Source organism: Monodelphis domestica, chromosome 7, assembly GCF_027887165.1.
Source record: "Monodelphis domestica isolate mMonDom1 chromosome 7, mMonDom1.pri, whole genome shotgun sequence".
Lineage (NCBI taxonomy): Eukaryota > Metazoa > Chordata > Mammalia > Didelphimorphia > Didelphidae > Monodelphis > Monodelphis domestica.
In genome coordinates this window covers 259,631,451-259,654,362 of record NC_077233.1, presented here as the reverse complement: position 1 = coordinate 259,654,362, position 22,912 = coordinate 259,631,451, and the positions used below count along the sequence as shown (strand labels likewise).

Below are 22,912 nucleotides of genomic sequence, written 5' to 3'. Positions count from 1 at the left end.
CTCCCTATTCCCCCCTAACAGTTTCTCTTACATCTTCTTCTTCAAACCCTAATTCATAATTCATCATCCTAGCATATACTATATTAATCTGTATTTGCTGATATGTCAATTTGTAAATAGATTTAATAATTTCTATTTCTTTAATGAAACTGCACATTTCTTTGGGATAAGCATCATTTCTGCCATTTCTTTTGAAATACTGTTCCTGATCACTCCTCTCCCCCATTAGTTCATAGTACAGGACTCGGTGCATTGGGCAAAATCATTAAATATTGTTGATTTCTTGATGGCACTGACTGACTTTGGCATCAGATGTATTTTTCTAAATTCCAGTTTCCAGTGATTATATCATTTATGTTAAGATGAGCTTCCTAAAAAATATAACTTTTTAGCTGTTAATCATTCTCTCCTTTCCATTCCTTCCCTCTCTTCTCTTCCCTCTCCTCCTTTTACCTTCCTCCCCTATCCTTTCTCTCTTCTACTTCTCTCTGTTCCTTTCTCCTTTCCCTCTTTTTCCCTTTCTCTCTCTCTTTTCCCCCCTTTTCTCTCCCTTTCTTCTTCTTTCTTCCCCCATCCCTTCTCTTTTTCTCCAATTTAGAATGCACTATTGCCTGCAGGACTGAGACAGAAGGATCAGACCACAAAACCACCTACAGGCCCATTTAAAAGAGATGATCTTCTGGATCATTTGGAAAAACAAGCTAAAGAATTTAAGGACCGAGAAGATCTAGTCCCCTACACAGGAGAAAAAAGAGGTATCAAATATTTCTCCATGTGGGCCATGGCCCTGCTAATTGAATTCACAAGATAATTCTGAGATCCATGTTATGTCATCTCTTTGACATTTTTTCAGTGAGGTATGATTTTTATGCTGTAAAAGATGTTCTAAAGGCATAGACTATGTTACTATCTAACAGAGCAACATACTGCTAGGAAGTAATGTTTATATGATGCTTCAACCTGCAAAGCAGCTTTTATTCTCCATTTCATTAGATCCTCACAACAACCATGCAAGGTAAGTACTACTGGTATCATTGGCCCTGTTTTACAGATAAGGAAGTTGAAACTAAAAGAGATTTATTTGTTTTGTATTTGATTTGCTCTTGGTCATATAGCTAGTAAGTATCAGAGGCAGGATTTTAATCCAAGCCTCTCTGAAGTACAGTGAAAGAACACTGGCTCTGGAATGAGAACTCAGTGACTTGATTTCAAGCCCTGCATTGCCCCATTGCCTCTCCGACCTGTGGCAAATTGCTTAATTTCTTTGGGTCTCACTTTCCTTACCTGTAAAATGAGGGGATTACATTGGATGACCTTTGAGGTCTTTTTTTAGATATATAATCAACTCCAACACTGTGTTGCTTTTTGTTGATTTAACGCATGTGATAGATAACAACAAGGAGGCAACATTAGTTTTGGTTTATGGGCTTTAATATCATAAAAGATAAATTTGTCCTACTTGTACACATCCTCATCAGACTTTGTTGATAACAGCTCACATTTTTTGTAGTCCTTGACAGATGATGACTCATTTTACATAGAGGCTCTTGTTTGATTCTCACAATAAGCCTTTTCTTTTTTTTAAGCTTTACCCTCTGTCTTTGAATAAGTAGAGTATTGGTTCCAGAAAGATTGGTAAGGACTGGGCATTGGAAGTTAAGTGACTTGCCCAGGATCACACAGCTAGGAAATGTCTGAGGCCAGGTTTGAACCTAGGACCTTCTGTCTCTAGGCCTGGCTCTCAATGAGCCACCTAAATGACCCTAAAATAAACCCTAGGGACCTTACAATAGGCATTGCTTCTCCCTTTCATCAGTTGAGGAGGCCATAGCTCAGAAAGGTTGTGACTGCTAACTGGTAGATGAACAGGGACCCAGGCTCAAGTGCATCATCTTTTCTGCCATATTCCCTCTTTCTTGTTGAGTATATGACATTACAGGTCATTCAACAAATGGTGTTACTATATGTCATCCCTGTATTAGTGAAAAGATCTTTTGCGAAAGGCTTCTAATAGGATCTCAGATTCCACTGAGGTTGGACCTTCTCTAGAAAACTGATGTGGTCTTTCCAGTTCATATAGAAATCCTCCAGTTCATCACTTCTTACAGCACAATGGCATTCCATCACCATCTGGAAAGACCTCCAAGAACTGATGCAGAGTGAAATGATCAGAACCAGGAGAACAGTGTGCACTGAAAGGAAAACACTGTGGAACTGTCCAATGTAATGGACTTTGCTACTAGCAGCAATGCAACAAGCCAGGATAGTCCAGAGGGGCTTAGGAGAAAGAATGCTATCCTCATTGAGAGAAAGGACTATGGGAGTAGAAACACAAAAGAAAAACTTGTGACAGTACTTATCACTTGTTTATATGGGTATATGATTTGGACTTTCAGCTTTAAAAGATTGCTCTATGGTACAAATGAATAATGTGGAAATAGGTAGCAAAGGATAACATTTATACAACCCAGTGGAATTGCTTGTCGGCTCTGGGAGGGGGGAGGGAAGAGGGGAGGGAAAGAAAAGGAATCATGTAAATATGGAAAAATATTTAAAAAAAATAAAAACTGTAAAGGAAGAAAAAGAAAACTAACGTGGGCCCAAGAGGAACAACACTGTTCTAATCACCTTTTGTGTATTTTGTCTTTGAGGGGAGAAAGAGGGTCCAAGAAAGTGGAGCTGGTAGTCCTGAACCAGTGATTCAGTCTTCCTGGGCATCTCTGAATGTATGCATCATTCCACCAACACAAATAAGCAACTTATCTTCCATTTTTGATCTTAGAGGATTGCCCCAGAACATTGAAAAGTTAAGCGACTTGCCTTGGATGTGGCACAAATTAGATCTGGGTCATTCTTACTTCAAGGAAACCCTTCTGTCTACTAGGCTAAGTTGCCTCTCTTTGTGTTCTATAAAGCAAATAATGAAAAAGTGTTGTTGTTTTTTTAACAAAAACATTCTGATGTTAATATTTAGTAAATTATATGAATACTAAAATATATGGTTGGGAATATTTGTACATTCCAGACATCATATATTACAACTAAGTTTTCTTTTCCTAATCACCTCAAAAAGTCCATCCTAGTATGATTTTTTTGCATAGTTCTCACCTGAGTGCCCCAATTTCTCCTTCCCTGGTTTTTGGCTTTTGTTGTTCAGTCTTATACTGGTCGGGCAACTTTTGTCACAATGCAGAAAAAGCAGCAGGCAGGATAGTGTTCCCTAATGTTTGGGGCTCACAACCAGGTGGTAGATGTCAGAATGCCAAGTTTGTTTTATTTTAAATTGTCACAGAAAAGGGGGAGGTTATCATGAGATCGTAGATCTAGGAAGGACCTCAGAGATCCACTAGTCCAATCTCTTCACTTTAGAGAGGCCAAAACAAGTGGTCACATAGGCAGTAAGTCTCAGAGGTAGGATTTGAATTCAAGTTTCTATTGTACCAATAAAACTGGAAAGTGAGAGAAATGAAAAGGTGAGGGGACTCCATCAATACAATCCTAAATGGAAGAAGAAAATTGCTTGTTTGAACTCTCAGAATAGGAAGGAGAAAGAGGGCAGAGAATTCAGCCACAGCTAAGCCAAAATCACTTCTACTCTGATCCCTTCCTCCTCCTCCTCCTATTAAAAATTGTTTGTAGTTGGCCAAACAGAATTTATTTGTCTCTCCGTATTCTTATTACCTCATGAGAAGAAATCGATCAGGGAACACTTAGAGGGCAGATATAAAAGGGAGAAGAGGAAAGTGTATGACTCAGATTCATCTCAGAGATTAAATACCAAAGCCCTGACTGTTCTCATTTGACCTCTTATGTTTACAAGACTCACATACTGAGCTGACAGCAAGGAAATTCCCAGTCTGGATTGTTTGCTATAGGGGTTTATCCACCTGATCAGAGGCAATAGGAAATTGACTGTTCATCTTGTTGGTCCTTCATGTTGGTGTTCTTATACTACTATGATTCTAATAAATTCATTTCCTGTATATTTGGACCCAAGCATAGTGTAGTGGATAATATGGAGGGCTTGGAATCAGGGAGATGCAGATCAATCAGCATTTCCCTTCAAAACTTAATAGCTGGGCTACACTGAGAAAGTCACCTAAAATATTGTATCCTCATTTCTCTCTTCTAGAGGGATAATACTTGTAGTGCCTTTGCCTCAGATTTTCTGGAAGGATAAACTGAGATCATATATGAAAAGTACTTTAAAAACTTCAATGTGTTCAGCCATTCTCCAAATGAAGGGCAGCCCCTCATTTTCCAATTTTTGGCCACCACAAAGAGTGCAGCTATGAATATTCTTGTACAAGTCTTTTTCCTTATTATCTCTTTGGGGTACAAACCCAGCAGAGCTATGGCTGGATCAAAGGGCAGACAGTCTTTTAGCACCCTTTGGGCATAGTTCCAAATTGCCTTCCAGAATGGTTGGATCAATTCACAATTCCATCAGCAACACATCAATGTCCTAATTTTAGAAACATCGAAGCACATGTAAATGGCAAAAAAGATGATGAGGGTGATGATAATGATGATGATATTGGTATTTTATCTCCAGCTGCTTCCTCCCACTATGAGGCACAGATACATAAGATATGAACAATATAACAATATTGATAATAATAGCAACAATGATGATAATGATAATAAATAGTAATTGCCCACTAGGACTTCTCTTTGGCGGAGAGGTTTCTTGGTAGAAAATAGAAAGAGAAAAAATTGATAGGAAAAGCTCTGGATTTGGAATCAGAGGACCTGGGCTTAGATAACCTGGGCAAGTCATGTAACTTCTGTTTCCTTATTGGTAAAGCAAAGGAGAAAGAATCGATGTCCTTTAAGGTCTCTTCTAGCTTTAAATCTATGACCTTTTGCATACCCAGTTTGTTCCTCTCCCTTTGCCTTTCTAGGCAGGTTAGGCCCTACCCAAATTCTTGTCTTGCTGCCAAACAATCACTTTACTCTGCAACCCAGCAGAATTATGGGGCCAGTCTCAAGATCAAAGGATCTAATACCAGCAATGTCAATTGCTCCCTGTGGCTTAAATATGAGAGCTGATTACAGTCCCATTAAGGAGAAAGGCTGGAGAGTTTACTGGCACAGATTTCTAGCTGCTTTTTTGCCCCTCCCATTTCTGTCACACTGATTCCAAATTGTACTAACAATGTGTGTGTCCCTCTGTGTGTTAAAAAAAAAAAAAACAACCCAGAATTACTTTGGATTTGTTCTGTAATTCATAAAAAAATAGAGTGTTATGAGATTAGAAACTGCTGAAAGAGCCTGGATTGTTTTGCAGGTCTCATTTATATTACAAGGGAGAACTGGTTTTTGTCGGTCTGACAGTGCCTAGAATATATCTTCTAAATTATTTAAAGGAAGCAAAGATCCATTGCTTCCAAGAATTATGAAATGATTTGTTTCACTAACTCAGGGCAATTAGTTCAATTTCAGCAACTCTGAAAATCTGTTGCATGACAGCATGCTTATACTCAGGAAGGGAAGGGAAAATTTGAGACACGCTGTCCGGCGGCCTTTCCTTCTTCACTCTGTCTCAAGAGATGACGATATTGAAGGGCAGCCTCTGATTATGGTTTGGGGACAGGCAGGAACACTTTATGAGCTAATGTTCATTTTGTGTCCTGTGTCTGGGGGGAGGGACAATGACTCTCCATGCTGACTTGTTTCTGAAGGGCTGGGGTGGTCAAAGATGAATTTGTGGAAGATGAAATGATGAGAGGTAGATAGGGGAGGTGGGACATTCCAGGCAGATGGAACAGCATGAAGAAGACCATGAGGAAGGACTAAGCCTTGCATGGCTATGGGACAGGGAGGAGACTAGCCTGCCTACAGTGAAGGCTTAGTGTTAGGAATTAAGAAGAAAAAAGGTCAGAAAGATTTAAGGCTCTAAAATCTCAGTTGAGAAAGTAAATATTTTATTCCAAGGACTGTATAGAATGTGTCATATTGTAATGATCAGCATCTTAATTTTATATAAAATTTTATCATTCTAAATGATGTCTTGTTTGCTCCCTGTAATAACTATGACTTAGGAAGGGCAAATATGAAAGCTCTAATCTCCAGATAACCATAGATGATGTAATGATGTTCTAAATCTGGTTTGGTTCCTTGTCTCTCTATGCCAGCGAGGTGGTTCTAGCATTACACATCCTTAAGTGTTCTTGTTCACAAACACCATGAGGAGCCCTGAACCTTTTTAAAGAATGGAGGTGGGGAAGGGTGAAGGAGGAGGAAGAGGAGGAAGAGGAGGAAGAGGAAGAGGAGGAGGAGGAGGAGAAGGAGGAGGAGAAGAAGAAGGAGAAGAAGAAAAAGAAGAAGAAGAAGAAGAAGAAGAAGAAGAAGAAGAAGAAGAAGAAGAAGAAGAAGAAGATGATGATGATGAAGAAGAAGAAGAGGAAGAAGAAAAGGAAGAAGAAGAGGAAGAAGAAGAAGAAGAGGAAGAAGAAGAGGAAGAAGAGAGATTTCAAATGTGTAATGATCACTAGGAACTTCATGACTAGTACTGCATACAGCTAAATCCAGTCCTTCCTTTACATCAAGTGGCACTTGTGATCTTTGTCATGGTCAAAAGGCATCAGCACAGGAGATAGTGAATAAAAGACAGACATCCAGATATATTTGGGTCGGTTTAAACACTGAATCATGCCTTGCTCCTACAGTTTTTCAGTGGTTCTTGAACTCCTCTCCTCCACCCCCAGCTCCACCAGGAACTGATGAACTGTAAGGAACTTACCTTTCAGATATTTACTCTCTTAGAGTCAACCAACAGAATTGACCTTGTTCAAATCTAGACCCTGGAAAAATGGAGGTGTGGGATCCTGAATCCAAGTCCCTCTAATCAATCAGCTCATCTTATGAAGCTACTAAAGTGCCCAAAGGCATTCTACTAGATCAATGGTTCCGATCTTTTTTTTTTAATGGTGTACCTTGTACAGAATGTTTGATCATATGTTGGGGAGGTTATTGCAGTAATCCAGTGGAGAGGTAATGTGGTTTTGAACCAAGCTGGAGTTCATTTGATTCAAGAGGAAACACACAAGAGATGTTGTGGTGTAGGAACAAGAAGATTTGTCAACTAATTGGATATATGGGGTTAAGGAAAGTGAGGAATTGAAAATGACCCTTGTGATTGTGAACTTGGGTGACTGGAAAGATGGCAGTGTCATCAATAATAACAGGGAAGTTTGGAGAAGAGTGGACTTTGGGGGACAGCTAAGGGGTGCAGTGGATAAAGTACTGGACCTGATGTCAGGAAAACTCATCTTCCTAAATTAAATTTGGCCTCACACACAGTGACTTTGTGACCCTAGGCAAGTCACTTAATCCTGTTTGCTTCAGTTTCCTCATCTGTCAGATGAGCTGGAGAATGAAATGGCAATACATTCCAGTATCTTTGCTGAGAAAACCCCAAATGGGGTCATGAAGAGTCAGACACGAATAAAAAATGACTGAACAACAATATAAAGAAATCTGCACTCATCCATGCTTACTCATTCTCTGTGACTCATTATATCTCAACCAAAATGAATATGAGGGAATTAGGGCTCTAAGTGGTTGCTGCTATAGCACAGAAAACCAAGGTGATCCAGCAGGGAGAGGTGAAAATCTGGGGGTGGGGGGTGGGGGTGGGAGGAAGGAACAGGAAGAATTTTCCAGTGGTATCATAGTTACTGTTCTGGATGTCTGGGTATCTCTTAGATAATAGTTGCTCTGAAATGATAGAGCCAGGCTTGGAAGTGGGAGGTTGAAAGCTTGCAAAATAAGGGAAGGGGTCAAAGAGGAGGAATGTTGAAGGGCAAGACAGATGTGATTGTGTTAGAGACGAACTCCATGATAACTATTCTAGGGAGGTTGTGACACCACCCATGCTGTCACCTTCAGTCTGGTTGTTCACACAGTCCCTGGGACATGCCTCTGATCCTTCTTTGTGGACTCCTGGACTAGACAATTGAAGCAGAAAATGATTTTAGGAAACTCAAGAGCAATTTTTTTTGTCTCTGTCCTAGAACCAAAAACTTTGTAATAGAAATGCAGTGAAAGTCATCCTTTCACAAACAATCACACCCTCCAACACATTCCAGCCTTGTTCAAACTTCTTAAAATTGTTCTTACTAATAGACTTCATGACTTAGGAGAAGAAGCTGTTTTGGATATAAACACTCTAGTCTAGGCCCAGCAGTTCTTGAAGGTGGGTGCATTCCACAGGGCCTCACGAGGTCACCAAGAAATTAAACCAGAGATAGAGATCTTGTGGACATTTTTCTTCTTTAAAAAATTATTTTTTGCAACAAACAAAAATGGATTCTTTCTCTGTTCTATTTCCTTCCTCTCGTGGGAGAAAAAAAAGGAAAACAAAACCCTTGGAACAAATAAGCTTAGTAAAAAAAAAAAATCAAAGTTTGACCATGTCTGAAAAATATATGTCTCAATTTGTACCCTGAGAGCATCACCTCTCTGACAGGAAGTGGATAGACTGCTTCATCATCATTCCTTGGAAAATGATTGATCATTTCATTATTAAGAATTCTTAAGCTTTTCAAAGTTGTCTTTAAATTACTGTGTTATATTTATAGAAATTGTTCTTTTAGCTCTGCTCATTTCACTTGGCATCAGTTCATACAATCCTTTCTAGGTTTTTCTGAAATCGTGCCTTTCATAATTTTTTGTAGCACACTAGGGTTCCATTCCATTTCTGTAGCATAATGTGTTCATCCATTCTCCACTTGATGGGCTCCTCCTTAGCTTATGGTTCTTTGCACTACAAGAAGACTGGTCATAAATAAATTTGTATAGACTGGTCCTTTTCCTCTTTCTCTGATCTCCTTGGATATAGGTCCAACAGTCAAAAGCCATGTACAGTTTTGTAAGTTTTAGGGCCATAGTTCCAAATTGCTATCTAAAAGGACCGGTAAGCCATGACTCCACTAATAGTATGGGGCAGGTAGGTTCTGCAGTGGATAGAGTGCCAGACTTGAAATCAGGAAGACTCTTCTTTGTGAGTTCAAACCCAGTCTCAGACACTAGCCATGTGACCCTGGGCAAGTCATTTAACCCAGTTTGCCTTAGTTTCCTCATCTGTAAAATGAGCTGGAGGAGGAAATGGTAAAACTCTCCATCCAATATCTTTGCCAAGAAAACTCCAAATGGGGTCAATGAAGACTCTCAGACATGACTGAAACAAGTGAACAACTTCTACAAATACTGCATTAATATGCTTATTTTCCAAAAGATCCATCCAATATTTGTCATTTTTCCCTCTTTTAGTCAACTTTACCACTTTTGTTCTGCTAGTTTGTCTTCTCCACAGTTAATGTCCTCATAAGATAGCTACAAAAATTGAAATATGGACAAATCACAGCCCACTCACTGTGGCAAATATTTGTGTCCTTAATACTTTGTGGTAACTAAATCTTGATATGATTCTTTATCAAAAGGCTCAGGACCTCTAGAATCAGGTCCAGTTTTTGTCCAGTCACCAAGTTGATACATGTTAAGCTTCCTTCTTCTCTCGCTAGACACTTTAGGGTGATATTCAGGTTCAAAACATGCATTATATCAATAAACTTTTTCCTAGTAAGTAAATCGGAGTCTTCCCCTTGCCCCACTGTGATTTTTAAATGATGGTTGGGCAACTCAGTTATAATTGACATCATTATTGACATTTTTCAGGGAAAGTCTGGGTCCCCAAGCAAAAGCCAATTGATCCTGTACTGGAAAGTGTGACATTGGAACCAGAATTAGAGGAGGCTTTGGCCAACGCATCTGATGCAGAACTGTGTGACATCGCAGGTAAGAAAAGTCTCAGAAGCATTTTAAAAAATTCTTATACCTACTTACATTTGCTAGTTTGTTAAAAGCTTCAAATAATGATTTCATTTTATTTTTAATTAGATTATATTCTGGAAATTAGGAAGTTTGAATTTTGCTAAGGAATTTGTACTAGAGTAGAATTTGGCTTGGCCATTAAGTTCTACTTAGAAAAAGAACCAAGGCAGCTAATGATTGGCCAGGCCATGAATCAGGAGTACTTGGGTTCAAATCTGGCTTTAGATACTGCCTAGCTCTGGGACTCTTGGCGTATCACTTAACCCACTTGCCAAGTCTTTGCCCTTTTGTCCTAGAATTGTTATTAAGACAGAAAGTGAGGATTTTTTTAAAAAAGAAAAAAGATCCACTATTTATTTCATCTTTTTAAAGAATTACTCAGCAGAAAGTGGTATTCAGATACAGTAAGCTATTTAGGCAAAAGTAATCTTTTTAGATTCACAAATATTTTAAAGTCTTTACCATTAGACTGACAGTTCCTTGAGGTCTGGTGCTGTCTTTTAACTCTCTGTATCCCTAACACTTAGAGGGAAGCCAAATGGTGCAATGGATAGAGCACTGAACTTGGAGCCAAGAAACCTCATTCTTCCCGAGTTCAAATCTAGCCTCAGATATTTAGTAGTATGACCTTGGACAAGTCACTTGACCCTGTTTGTCTTAGTTTCTTCATCTGTCAGAGAAGTAAATGACAAACCACTCTAGCATTTTTGCCAAGAAAACCCCAAATGGAATCACAGAGCTGGACATGACTGAAAAATAATGGAACAATAAAATATTCTCAGAACTTAGCACAGTGCCTGGAATATAAATGGAATATAACATAAATATATAAATGCTTATTGATTAACTATGTCATTACCATAGAAACATTTATCTGGCACTTGTTATGTGCAAAATCCATATTTACTTCAAAGTTTTAGGTCAAAACACAACTTTCAACTGCATAATAAAAGATTCTGGTTCAACCTGCCAAACTTCTTAGATTTTACTCAATATTTTTATTTGAGCTGTTGGGTAGGATGATGAGATCATAGATTCCATGGGATAGTGGAAGGAACACTGCACATGTTGCATTTCCTTGTTTATTCCTTCTAGCTCTAAGTAATAGGTGCATACAGTCAGAGGATATTTAGTCCTGTCTTCTGGTTTTAAAGATGAGGAAACTGAGTCCCATAAAGCATAAGTGATTTGTTCAAATAATACAAGTAATAAGTGCTAAAGGCAGGATATGAGCCCCAGTCCTCTGACTGGTGATAACCCAGGAAATCTGTGATCCTATCATCCTTCCCAACAGATCAAAGAAAAAAAATGAGTCAGAAGGTAGCAGAACCAGAATTCAGAGACAGAGACTCTGATGGCAAAACAAGACTGCTGTCCACTACGTTACACCATTAACTACGAATAGAGAGTCTCAATATCTTAGAATGCAATTCCATGCCCTTGACTAGCAGGAAGCACCACTGAACACGCCTGCTATCTTTAATTTTGTTGCGGTTTCAGTTTGCAGGAAATGAATTGTGCTACATTTTAACAATTCTGTAAGTTTAAAATTAAATGAAACAAATTTCTTAGCTCAGGAATATTTGTATCATGTCTCAAAAAAACAATTTATGAATGTTAAATATACTTTATATTGGGAAGTATCTTTCATATAGCCATGTGGAGAACCATCAAGATGTAGTGTATGGAGAGCCAAGCTAAGAGCTGGGATGACCATTGTTGAAGGGTTGTCTCTGACATGGGCTTACTTAAATCTCTTTTAGTGTCTCCTTCCCCTCCCAACTCAGATAGATAATAAATTGCAAAGTAGGTTTAGCAGCAAACTAATCTATTAAAAAATTCTTGTGAAGGAACTCCATAAAACTCAATGCATTTCCATGTTTGTTCAGGGCTAATAGACCACAGACCTCAATTTGTGCCTTGAGAATATTATTTTACTTTAGGAATCAGATAATCCAATTAGTCCTGAGCTTGAAGTTCCCTATGACTACTATGGCCAAACCCCTCCCTGTTCCTAGCCACTACTAATAAAGTTTCCTTAAACCCTGGGGATTCAATTTTCTATATCTCTTTTAAACCATAGGCCACAAATATGTTTTTGCTGTTATTTTTGGCCAGGGATTCTATTTACCAAGGAAAAATAAGTTTAAAATAGATGCAATAGAGGATTGTAATTAAGTACTTAAAAGTTATTTGACCAGCCTTAAGTTTCCTGCTTCTAAGTTAGTCTCAGGGTAACTTACTTGTTGTGCCTTAGTGATGATATTATAATATCCATAATAATTCAGTCAGGAACCCTCTTTCCAACCGTATATATGTATGTGTGTATGTATGTGCATGTATATGTATTTGGGTGTGTGTGTTCCAAATGTCAATGTCTTTTTTTTTTTCTCCCAAGATGCACTTCATACTCTTCTGCTTAGTTTTTTTTTTCTACTTTGCTTAACCTAAATTACTGATGAGGTTATAAGTGCCCCACCCATTCTGACCAATTTACTTGTTTTGCCTACATCCATATGGAATCACTGGGATGTAATTACATCATGATATACTATTCCCTCTTTCAGGGAGGCATCACCAAATCATGTACACTGAATACAAAATGTAGCCTGGAAATTTCAGTAAAAAGTAGCCAAACTGAAGAACTGCCATGAATCTTTGTTGTTAAGAACCGATAAGAAAGCATGGCTTTCTATACTAAGTAAGGACTGTGGATATGAAACATACTATACCCTGTTGGGTACAGTTCTGTTGATTGCTTTTTTTTGGGGGGGGGGTTATAAGGAAAACATGGCTGAACTGACTCAACAATAACATGTACATAGGGAACACGTAGCCCAGACAACTCATTCCCACAACATTCCCACTGAAACTCTCTATGTCCCTACTAGAATACTTCTTTGCCCTCAGAATTTCTACTTCCCTGAAGAGCTACCAATATCATCTGTTGGTCAGGTGATATCAACAGTCTGTGAGTTCCTTTCTTCATTGTTGTATACTTCTGGGAGTCAATCAATCAATAAGCACTTAAAAAAATCATATGGCAGCTTCAGTTCACTGGACTTTGAGCAGATGGAAAAATAATGAAATGATCAGCAAAAGCCTTCCCAACTCCTTGTTAATTCTATTACTTGCCCTCTGTTAATTGATTTGTATGCATGCTGTATGTCAGTTGCTTTATATATATATTTGTTTGCATATTGTCTCCCTCCTTAGACTGGGAGCTTCTTGAGACCAGAGACTATCTTTTTGCCTCTTTTGAATCCCCCATGCTTAGCACAGTGCCTGGCACACAGTTGGTGCTTATTGATTGATTGACTCCCAGAAGTATACAACAATGAAGAAAGGAACTCACAGACTGTTGATATCACCTGACCAACAGATGATTTTTTTTTCCCTTAAAAAGGGAGGGATTTATCAACCCAGCCTTAAGCTCACATCCTCAAGGGTTAGCTTAGCATTTCCCCCCTAAGATTCAGACCTACAAATAGAAATATTCAGAGAAACCCTTCGTTATTGTCCATCTTAACTATCTTTTTCTTTGCCTCAGTTACCACTCTCAGAATTCAGTATATTCTTTGACTATGAGTGAGAAAATGCATTTAAACCCCTTTAGATTCCCAGATACTTCATGACAATCATCTTCTGGTGATTTAGGATTATTTGTTTTATTTTAGTTTTAATTATTTTTGTTTGCTGCACATGCTTTGGGGCTACCATATTAATTCTCATTCATATTGGTAAAATGGGTACCCAGAAAGAGGCTACGATTTCTTTCTTTGGGTTCTAGGAGACTTAGAGGAATTGTTTTTCTAATACTTTAGTTCATAAGCCCCTACAGGTATACTTCACCAGTTATTGGTTATCTATTGATATGAATGATCAGCCACCCCTTCTGCCAAACTGGAGCACACTCTCCCATAAATAAATGCAGAAGCTGGGGGTGGGAAAGGGAACGTGGGTTCAAGCTTGGAGAACATGTGACAAGTCATTCCTTACCATGTGGCATTTATGTCCTCACCACAGGTATAGATCTTTTTCTTTCCAAAGCTTTAAATTTTCTTTTTACATCTATGGCCCTTCCCATTCCTATTCTATCATGCCATTCTACCTTTTCCCCTCCTCCATCTCTCTTTAACTTACCTTAAGGCCCCACATCTGGACCAAGAGGGATAGAGAAAAGAAAAAAAAAAGGATGGGGTGGCAGGTAGTTATGTGGAGATCCAGAAAATTATAACTACAACAGGTCAAATATGTCCTGGCCATTTCATATTGTTCTATTGTTCAATTTTTAATTTAACATTAATTTTATCAGAGCTCACTTTTTCACATGCAATTGCTGAATAAAAATAATAATGATCACTATGATGCTCAGAGTGCAAAGCACTCTACATATATTACTCATTTGATCCTTACAATAATCCTAGGAGGTAGTAGATATTACCATTATTATTTCCATTTTATAGATTAAGATACTGAATTTGAGGGAAGTTGTTACTTGCCAAGGGTCACAGAGATGGTATGAAACTGAGGCAGGATTTGAACATGTTTTTCTGCCTCTAAATCTATTTCTCTATCATCTATGCCCTCTATTCCTCAGCCGTAGTGATACTATGCCACATAACTGTGTGGTTGTTGCTGTTCAGTTCAGTTTTGTCTGACTTCATGATCCCATTTGGGGCATTCTTGGCAAGGATGCTAAAGTGTGGCTTGCCATTTTCTTCTACAGCTCATTTTACAGATGAAGAAACTGAGGCAAACAAGGTTAAGTCATTTGCTCAGGGCCACATAATTAGTAAATATCTGAGACTGGATTTGAACTTGGGTCCTCCTGATTTTAGGCACAATACTCTATCTATTATATCATAAGCAACCCAGTTGTGTAATAATGGCAGTAAATAATTCTTTGCCTTAGTGCAATAATATTATCTTATTCCTGGCACCTTCCTGGATAGCATGTATTTTCTTCTTTTACTTCTTCTCATGACCACATATGACAAAAGGTCCCTCCCAAGCTAAAATCTTATAATTCGGTATATGAATTGAACCCTATAAATAACAGTTTTGTGGTAGTAGAACAGTTAGGATCATTGATTTTTAAATGGGAGTCATTTAAATGCTAAAATTGAGAAATGCAGTATTTTTGCAGTTAAGGGAGTATTTTGCCAGAACCCATACACATTTGTTAGCTTGTTTTAAGCTAATATCCGCTACAGTCCTAGGTCAACATTCTTCTAGATCAGTTTCTTCAAAACAAAGGGTCATTGCTGTCTTCCCCAACCCCCATTACTGGCCCCAAATGAATTTATTTGTTGAAAAGCTATTGGTCTTGGAGTCAGATAAGCTGGGTTCAAAACTGAGCTCTGATGCACAAAAGTTCTGAGCAAACTGCTTGAACTGAGTCTTTTTCTCTTCAATTTAATAGGGACGATGGGCCTTCTTTAACATATCCTATAGGAATGATGGGAAAAACCTGTCCGATATTATATAACTGTGGACTAATATTAATACCGGCAAATTTACTTTCACTCTTCCATTATTATTTATTAAATTTATTATGCCAGGAAAAGTTATCAAAATATTCTCACAGAATGCTTTTTTATATACATACATGTAACAGCTTGTTCACAGAGGTGTTATTTGGGATTTCTCACGTTGCCATTCCTCACGTTCTCAATCCACCTTAAACAAAAAAAAAGAGAGGAAAGTCTTTCATCTCCAGGTTGGCTGAACTGAATGGCAGCCTTCACAAAAAGACAAGTTCTCATAGATTTTTCGCACAGAGAACTTTCTGGTAAGATATGAAAGGAGTGCTGTCGGGGTCACACATCTAGCTTCCAGTGAAGAATTTTTCAGTTTGTCAGAGGCACTATAATCTAGTGAAGAGAGAGAGGGGTCCCAAGAGCTAGGTGCTTCTTATAAATAGTGGCTATGGTCAAGTCACTTCACCTATGTCAGAAAACTTTCTGAGACTGACTATAAATTTTAGAGAAGGTGCCTGCCTCCTGTGGCTAAGAAAGTTCCTCACAAAGTCCTGTTAAAAGGGAAAAGAAAGGAATAATTTATGATACATTGGCATAATGTGTGGCTCTGAACTTGAATGAAAGCTATTCTTTTCCCTCACTGGGTGTTCTATTTCTTTTACCCTTTATGACATTGTCCTTCACTTTAGACAGCTCAGAGGGATTATAAAATGACTCTGCCATTAAAGGAACTTTGTTCTGCATATTCACAGGCCAAAATAGGAACCAAGAAGGGAATGAGTATCTCTGCTGCTTTCTTAAAAATGCTTGGCTTCACTTTTGTGGATGTAGCTAATTGCAGTGTTGTACTATTTGCTAATAAAAAAACTAGCTAACCTTGACTTTGGCACTCTTGTATAAGCCATTAAATAATTAGGAACTTTTCTAGTGTTTTCTCTTTTTATGTGTAAATATAACTCATAGAATGTGTCCAGTTAATCTTGGAGCTGTGCACATTTGTGCTACATGTTATGGCTTGTTTTGAATTTCGGCATTAATAAAAATAAGCATCCCTCTCTCTAACATGCTGCTTAATTACTTGTCAACATTGCAGGATTATTTTCTCAATTTAGTCCCACGTGTGCATTCTTTCTATAACTAAATTGAGAAAATAATTCTGCAACACTGACAAGTAATTAAGTAGTATGTTAGAGAGGAGGATGCTTATTTTGATTAACGCTGATGTTCAAAACAAGATGTAATTTTTATTTTTGTGCTTTCTCATTAAATGCTATCAAGCATTATGTTTACTTTGTTTAATATTTCATTCATCGTCCACATGGGGAAAATCAGGAAATAAGCATCAACCAATCCATCATTCGACAACTATTTATCAAGTGTCATTTCTGTTAGAAACTTTGTGTTAGATTGGGCTCTGTCCCTCCAGGATGGCCTTCTGTCCCTATATCTTACAACCTAATTGAGGAGACAAATTAATGCGCATAAAATAATTACACAAAAAATGACCGAATATAAATACATGAGAGAAAGAGTGAGAACATTGTGGACTGGAGAACCACTAAGAGACGTCTTGAGGAAGGAAGATGTGAGCAGAGTTTTGAAGGATGGGTACATTTTGTAGGTAAATGGGAAGAATTATTTGGGAAGGGAGGGTTGAATGAATAAAGGCACAGAGGTGAGAATCACCGAATCTAAAAGTCTTGGAAGAAACATCAAAGTCATCTGGTTCAACCCATCCTTGACTAAGAAAACCATATACAGCATCACTCAAAAATAATCATCAGCTTTTGCTCAAAAAACCTCCAGTTAAGAGTAATGTCCTGAGATGACCCATTCCACTTTTGGACAGGGCCAAGCACAACAAATCTGTTCCCTTCACGTACTTGCAGATAGCTATCCTGTTTCTTCACTAACAAATCTCTCCACTTCTCTAGGACTAAACATCTTCATTTTCTTTATCCAGGGAGAAAATGGTACGAACTTAAGACCCTTCAGCATCTTACATCCTTCTCTACATGATTTTTTAAATAAAACCTTTACCTTTCTTCTTAGAATGTATACTGTGTATGGGTTCCAAGGCAGAAAAACAGTAAAGGCTAGGTAAATGGAGGTTAAGTGATTTGCTCAGGATCACACTGCCAGAAAGTATCAAATTTGAACCCAGGACCAATCCACTGAGCCACCTAGCTGTCCCTTCTTTCTGTTTTTAAGCTTAACACTATCCTTTCTAAAATAAAATATCTAGAACTGGATCTAATACTCCAGATGGGGTTGACAAGGATGAAGTATAGCTGCTCTAATTTTGGACACTAAGTCTTCCTTGTTATCCTTCATTTATTTTAGTTGTGTTTGACTCTTTGTGAACCCATTTGGGGATTTGTTGGCAAAGATACTGGGGTGGTTTGCCATTTCCTTGTCTTGTTCATTTTATGGATGAGGCAATTGAGGCAAACAAGGTTATATGACTTACCCCGAGTCACACAGCTAATAAGTGTCTGAGAACAAATTTGAATTTGGGAAGATGAGCCTTCTCGACTCTAGGAGTGGCATTCCATCCACTGCACCACGTAGCTGCCTTTGCCTCCTTCAATACAGACTAAATAAACTGCTTTAGACTTTTTGGTTGCCATATCAGACTATTATTAATTCATGTTAAACTTTAAGCCCACTAAAGTTTTTTTTTCAGATGACCTGCAATCTAGTCATCTCGCCTCCATATTGAACTTGAGAAGGTGATTTATACTACACAACCATTTATAAACTCATTCAGCAAACCCACATAAATTTCTCCTATGTGCAAGTTACATGAACTGTCATCATAAAGATGTAACACTGTCCTAATTTCTTAATGCCTCACCATCTACATGTAATAGAACGATCATTGCACTTGAGGAAGGAGAGACTTGGCTTCCAATTTGTGACTATAGGCAAGTCACTTAACTCAAATTATAAATTGCAAAGTAGATGTACCAGTAAAATCATCTGTCTCTTTAAAAAGTTCTTATGAAGGAATTCCATAGGATCTTGCTGGATTTCCATGTTTCTTCAGTGCTAATATATCACAGTTACACTTATAAGCATGTTGGAGAGCGAGAAAGAGACAGAGACAGAAAGAGAGACTCAGAGACAGAGAGTAGAAAGAGACAGAGGCACAGAGGGAGACAGAGGGAGACAACAGAGAGAGAGAGGGGGGAGACAGAGAATATATATATAGAGAGACAGAGAGAGAGAGAGAGAGAGAGAGAGAGAGAGAGAGAGAGAGAGAGAGAGAGAGAGAGAGGGAGAGGGGGGAGGAAAAGGAAGAGGGAGAAAGAGAGAGAGGAACAAGAAGGGGGGAAGGGGTGGAGAGAGACAGAAATAGAGACAAAGAGGAGAGACTGAGAGAGAGAGAACCATGGAGAAAGAGAGAGAGAGAGGAGAAAGGAAGAGAGGAAGAAAGGGGGAGAGAGACAAGATAGGGGAAAAGGGAGAGACAGAAAGGAGAGAGAGAAATTGAGACAGAGAGACAAAGAGGGAGAAAGGAGGAAGGGGGAGAGGGACAAAAAGAGAGAGGGACAAAAAGAGGAGGGGAGACAGAGAGTGTGTGTTAGAGTTTTCTTCTCTGTAAAATGGGGATAAAAATGAGTGTGTACATGCCTGCCAAAGTTGTTTTGAGTATCAACTGAGACAATGTATGTAAAGTGCTTGACAAATATAAAGCACTCTATAAATATCGCTTGTTGTTATTATCAATCCTTAAAGTGAAAGTCAAGTAAGAAATGAGACTAAATACCAGGAGCCCAGTTTAGACAGCCTGGCAGAGAGGAGAGGTGTATATTCAACAAGTACAGTTAGGTTCCTCCCCTTTCCACGGTTTGCAGCCATTATTCATAAGCCACTGGGTTGACAGCTGGAAAACATAGGGTTGTGTGTTATCTTTCTGAGTTCTAAGTAGAACTAGGAACAGAGCTAACTATGTCAAAACAAAAACAGAGAAAAGAACAAGATGTTCCTTTTCAGAGCTCAAAAATAGCTCTTTTTGAGTTTTAGATGAAGACTTGGTGTTTTGTTTTAAATCAAGTGGGCACAGTTCACCAGGGCTAATTCATCCTGGCCAGAATCTACAAAAAATGAAGCAAACTGCAGAGATGATTTCTTGGAGTCTGGTGGGGTTCTATTGTTAGTATTTTTTTAAACAAAAACCTTCCATCCTCATTCCAAGCTTCATCAGATATATAAAATAGAAAAGGAAAATGTATCTGTGGTATAATGCCCCAATTAAAGTTATTCGCCTTTGTTAAGAGCTGGAAGGGACCTTCTGGTTCAGTCCCTGCCTCTACTCACTCCCCCATTTTACAGATAAGAAAACTGTGCCTGGGAGAGTTGAGTTGATTTATCCAGGATCACAAAGATAATTTACGGTGGGGCCAGGAGTAGAACAAACATCTCCTGATTCCCAGGCCACTGCATAGTTATTTTGAATAGGAAGTACAAGGTCATTGAGCTAATCGATCAAAGTACTTGCTGCCTTTCCTCAAATATCATTCTCTCTGAGCAGTGATCTGATAGGCTCAAAGTGTTTGTTACATTGGGTTCTATTACTTCCTGTCATATGTAGTCCCAGTCATTGTCTTTCCTGGCACCTTCAAAGGTCATTCTAGCAAACTCCAAAATCTACTACCAAACTGAAAAGGCTTTGAATACAAACCCAATAAAGGATCAAAAAATAAAATAAAGTAAAGGTTTGAAGAAAGGATTCTCCAAGGACTGGCTTAGCTAGGTACAAATAGGTTCATCACTAGAAACACACCTATCAAGTGATAGAACTATTTTTTGGCCTTAATTTCACTTGATCCTCATAATAACCTAAGAGGTAAGTCATAACAGCACCTATTATGACCCCCATTTTACATATGAGGAAACTGAGGCTAAGAGAACTTAAGTGATCTATTCAGGGTCACACAAACTAGTAAGCTTCTGAGAAGGAATTTGCACCCAGTTTTTCCTGACTCCAGGCCCAATGCACTGTCTAGCTACAAACAAATATTTATAGAAGTTTTTTCCTGTAGTTTTAAAAAATTTTATTTATTAGGGGGCAGCTAGGTGGCCCATGGGGTTCACAACTAGCCTCAGATCCTTCTACAAGTGTGAGCCTGGGCAAATCACTTAACCCCCATTGCCCAGCTTTTCTGACCTTTTTGCTTTTCCTGCCATTCAATCACAATATTGATTCTAAAATGGAAGGTAAGAAATTTTAAAAATAGATTTGTCTGTTACATTAAAATATCTAGGTGACTCCTTCCCTTCCTGAACTAGACAAGGCATCACTTGACAAAAAAATATACTTAGTTTTCTACATACATATATATGCATGTATGTGTATGGATTATATGTTTACATATTGTAAGGGGGGAAAGGGGTTAATTTTTAAAGGGTTGGACTTGATTGTTTAAGAGTGTGGTCACCAGGAATTTAATTAATTCCAAAGAGATTTTATTTACAATTTATTTTTAAAATGTAGAAAGAGTGAAGCAAGAAATCAGAGAGAGGATAAGGTAAGATATCTAGCCTCGGTGCTAAGTAATTTGCCTCCTTCCACTCCCACCTGGGCAGGGAGAGTTAGTTTCAGTCAGCCTCAGCAAAGCCAAGGACCTGGGGAAGCCTCTCTCTCTCGAGTAGGTCTTTCCTGAGGCTGGTCTCTTCAGAGAAAAACCAGGAGTTAAGAGTCAGCCTTTCACTCACCACGCGTCAGTCCAGTCAACAGATTCTTTATCAGCCTCAACAGGAAACAGGGTTTCAGGTCCAGTCAGCACTCCAAGGAATGAAGAATTTTTTCTCTTACAGGAAGTAACATCTCCTTTTAAAGACGCTTCCTTTGCTTCACTTCCTGTGTCTTCCCCTAATTTTACATCTACCAATCACAGTTGATACTCTGCTCTAGGACTGCCCAGAAGGCAGCCAGTCGATTTTGATTCATCACCCACTATCACACACTGGGTTCAAGACCTCCCTCACTCAAGTGTGAATGGGGTGTTTGTACCTTTGGTGACTAAATATAAAATGGGCAGATCTTCATACTCAACATTAAGTAGGGTGTTCCAAAAATAGTCAGGGGTTACAATTTAATCTTCACAATCAGGGGAGAGTTAAGTATTTTCATTGTTATAATCAGGGGAGAGTTAAATTTAAGCTTCACAATACACATTACACATGTAGTATGTTCAACAGTTTTATATACATTCATATATTATATATTTATACATTCACACATGTATTGTGTATTTACATGGACAAACATATTGTTATGATATATGTGTATATTGTATGTTTACATGTACATGTGTATTACGTGTTTCTGTTTTTATATGAAATGATGTCTTAGTTCTTTTCTGGAGACGGACATACACAAGTCATTCTTCAAACACTATTTCTGTTGCTGTGAATAATGTTCTCTTAGTTTTTCTCATGTCACCCTTCGTACTTTCATGGAGGTCTTTCCATGTCTTTCTGAAATTAACCTGTTCCTCATTCCTTAAGGCACAGTATTATTCCATCTCAATTATATGCCACAACGTGTTTAGCCATTCCCCAACTGATGGGCATCCCTTCAGTTTCCAGTTCTTTGCCACCACAATCAGAGCTGTGATAAATACTTTAGAACATATAATCTCTTTTCCTTTTTCCTTGATGACCTTAGGAAATAAACCTTTGTGTAGTTTTGTCATGAAAAATAATGTTCTTGATATTTTAGTTGGCCCCTATCAGTTATAACTGTTACCAAAAATTATTTTTCTCTTTCTTTGTCTCTCTGTTCCAATAGCTATTCTTGGTATGCATACGCTAATGAGCAACCAGCAGTACTATGAGGCTCTTGGAAGCAGCTCCATAGTAAATAAGGAAGGACTGAACAGTAAGTATGATTTATAAGTGTTTAGATTGATAGCATCTTTGTTTAAAAATACAGTTTAATAACTTGTTACTGATAGGATGTGAATAGCTTCGTTAATATTTTTCCTTTTAATTATTTAATTTTTTCCTTAATTACATGTAAAAAAATTAATTAGTATTTTTAAGTGACTTCCATTTGTAGAAAATTAATATTAAATTATGATATTTTGTGAAGTAACTTTTCCTTTAGCCCCCCAAGAACAGCCTGATTCTACATTGAGCTGAAGGTTTCTCACCCAGGCTATGAAACTGGATTGAGACCTCCCTTCATAAAAGGATTAAGGTCGTGGCTGAGCAAAGATAGTGAACTCTTGACCCACTGGAGAGATTAAGGGAAGTCATCAAGCTTTGGAAGCCATGTTGGACTCTGAGCCAAGTGGTGGGGAGGAAAGGTGTGCTGGTGTGCTCTTTGTTTAGACAGAAGACCTTCCTTTTCCTGTGATAAAGTAATGAGGAAGGAGTTGAGTCTCTAAGTCCAATTCCTCAGTGGCTATTTACCAATCAGAAATGTCCTGTGATGTTGAGGGAAGGGAATGAAGGGAGACTCGCTTACAAGTGGTAAATAAACCTGCACCAGATGGGGGAAGCTCTCTTTTGCATCCATTTTGATGGTGGAGTCAACTGACCAATTTAGGATGTCTTGACCAGTCAATTAATATATTAAT

General features: G+C 38.3%; 1 protein-coding gene across 2 annotated transcripts in view; it reads left to right on the top strand.

Moving 5' to 3' along the window:
* TMOD1 (tropomodulin 1) overlaps positions 1-22,912 on the top strand; it is a 123,687-nt gene that overhangs the window by 61,749 nt on the left and 39,026 nt on the right. For both annotated transcript variants that reach the window (XM_056806681.1, XM_056806682.1), the window contains exons 3-5: positions 599-755; positions 9,682-9,801; positions 22,120-22,209. In XM_056806681.1, the coding sequence (XP_056662659.1) occupies positions 599-755; positions 9,682-9,801; positions 22,120-22,209 (367 nt within the window). The remainder of the gene's footprint in view (positions 1-598; positions 756-9,681; positions 9,802-22,119; positions 22,210-22,912) is intronic.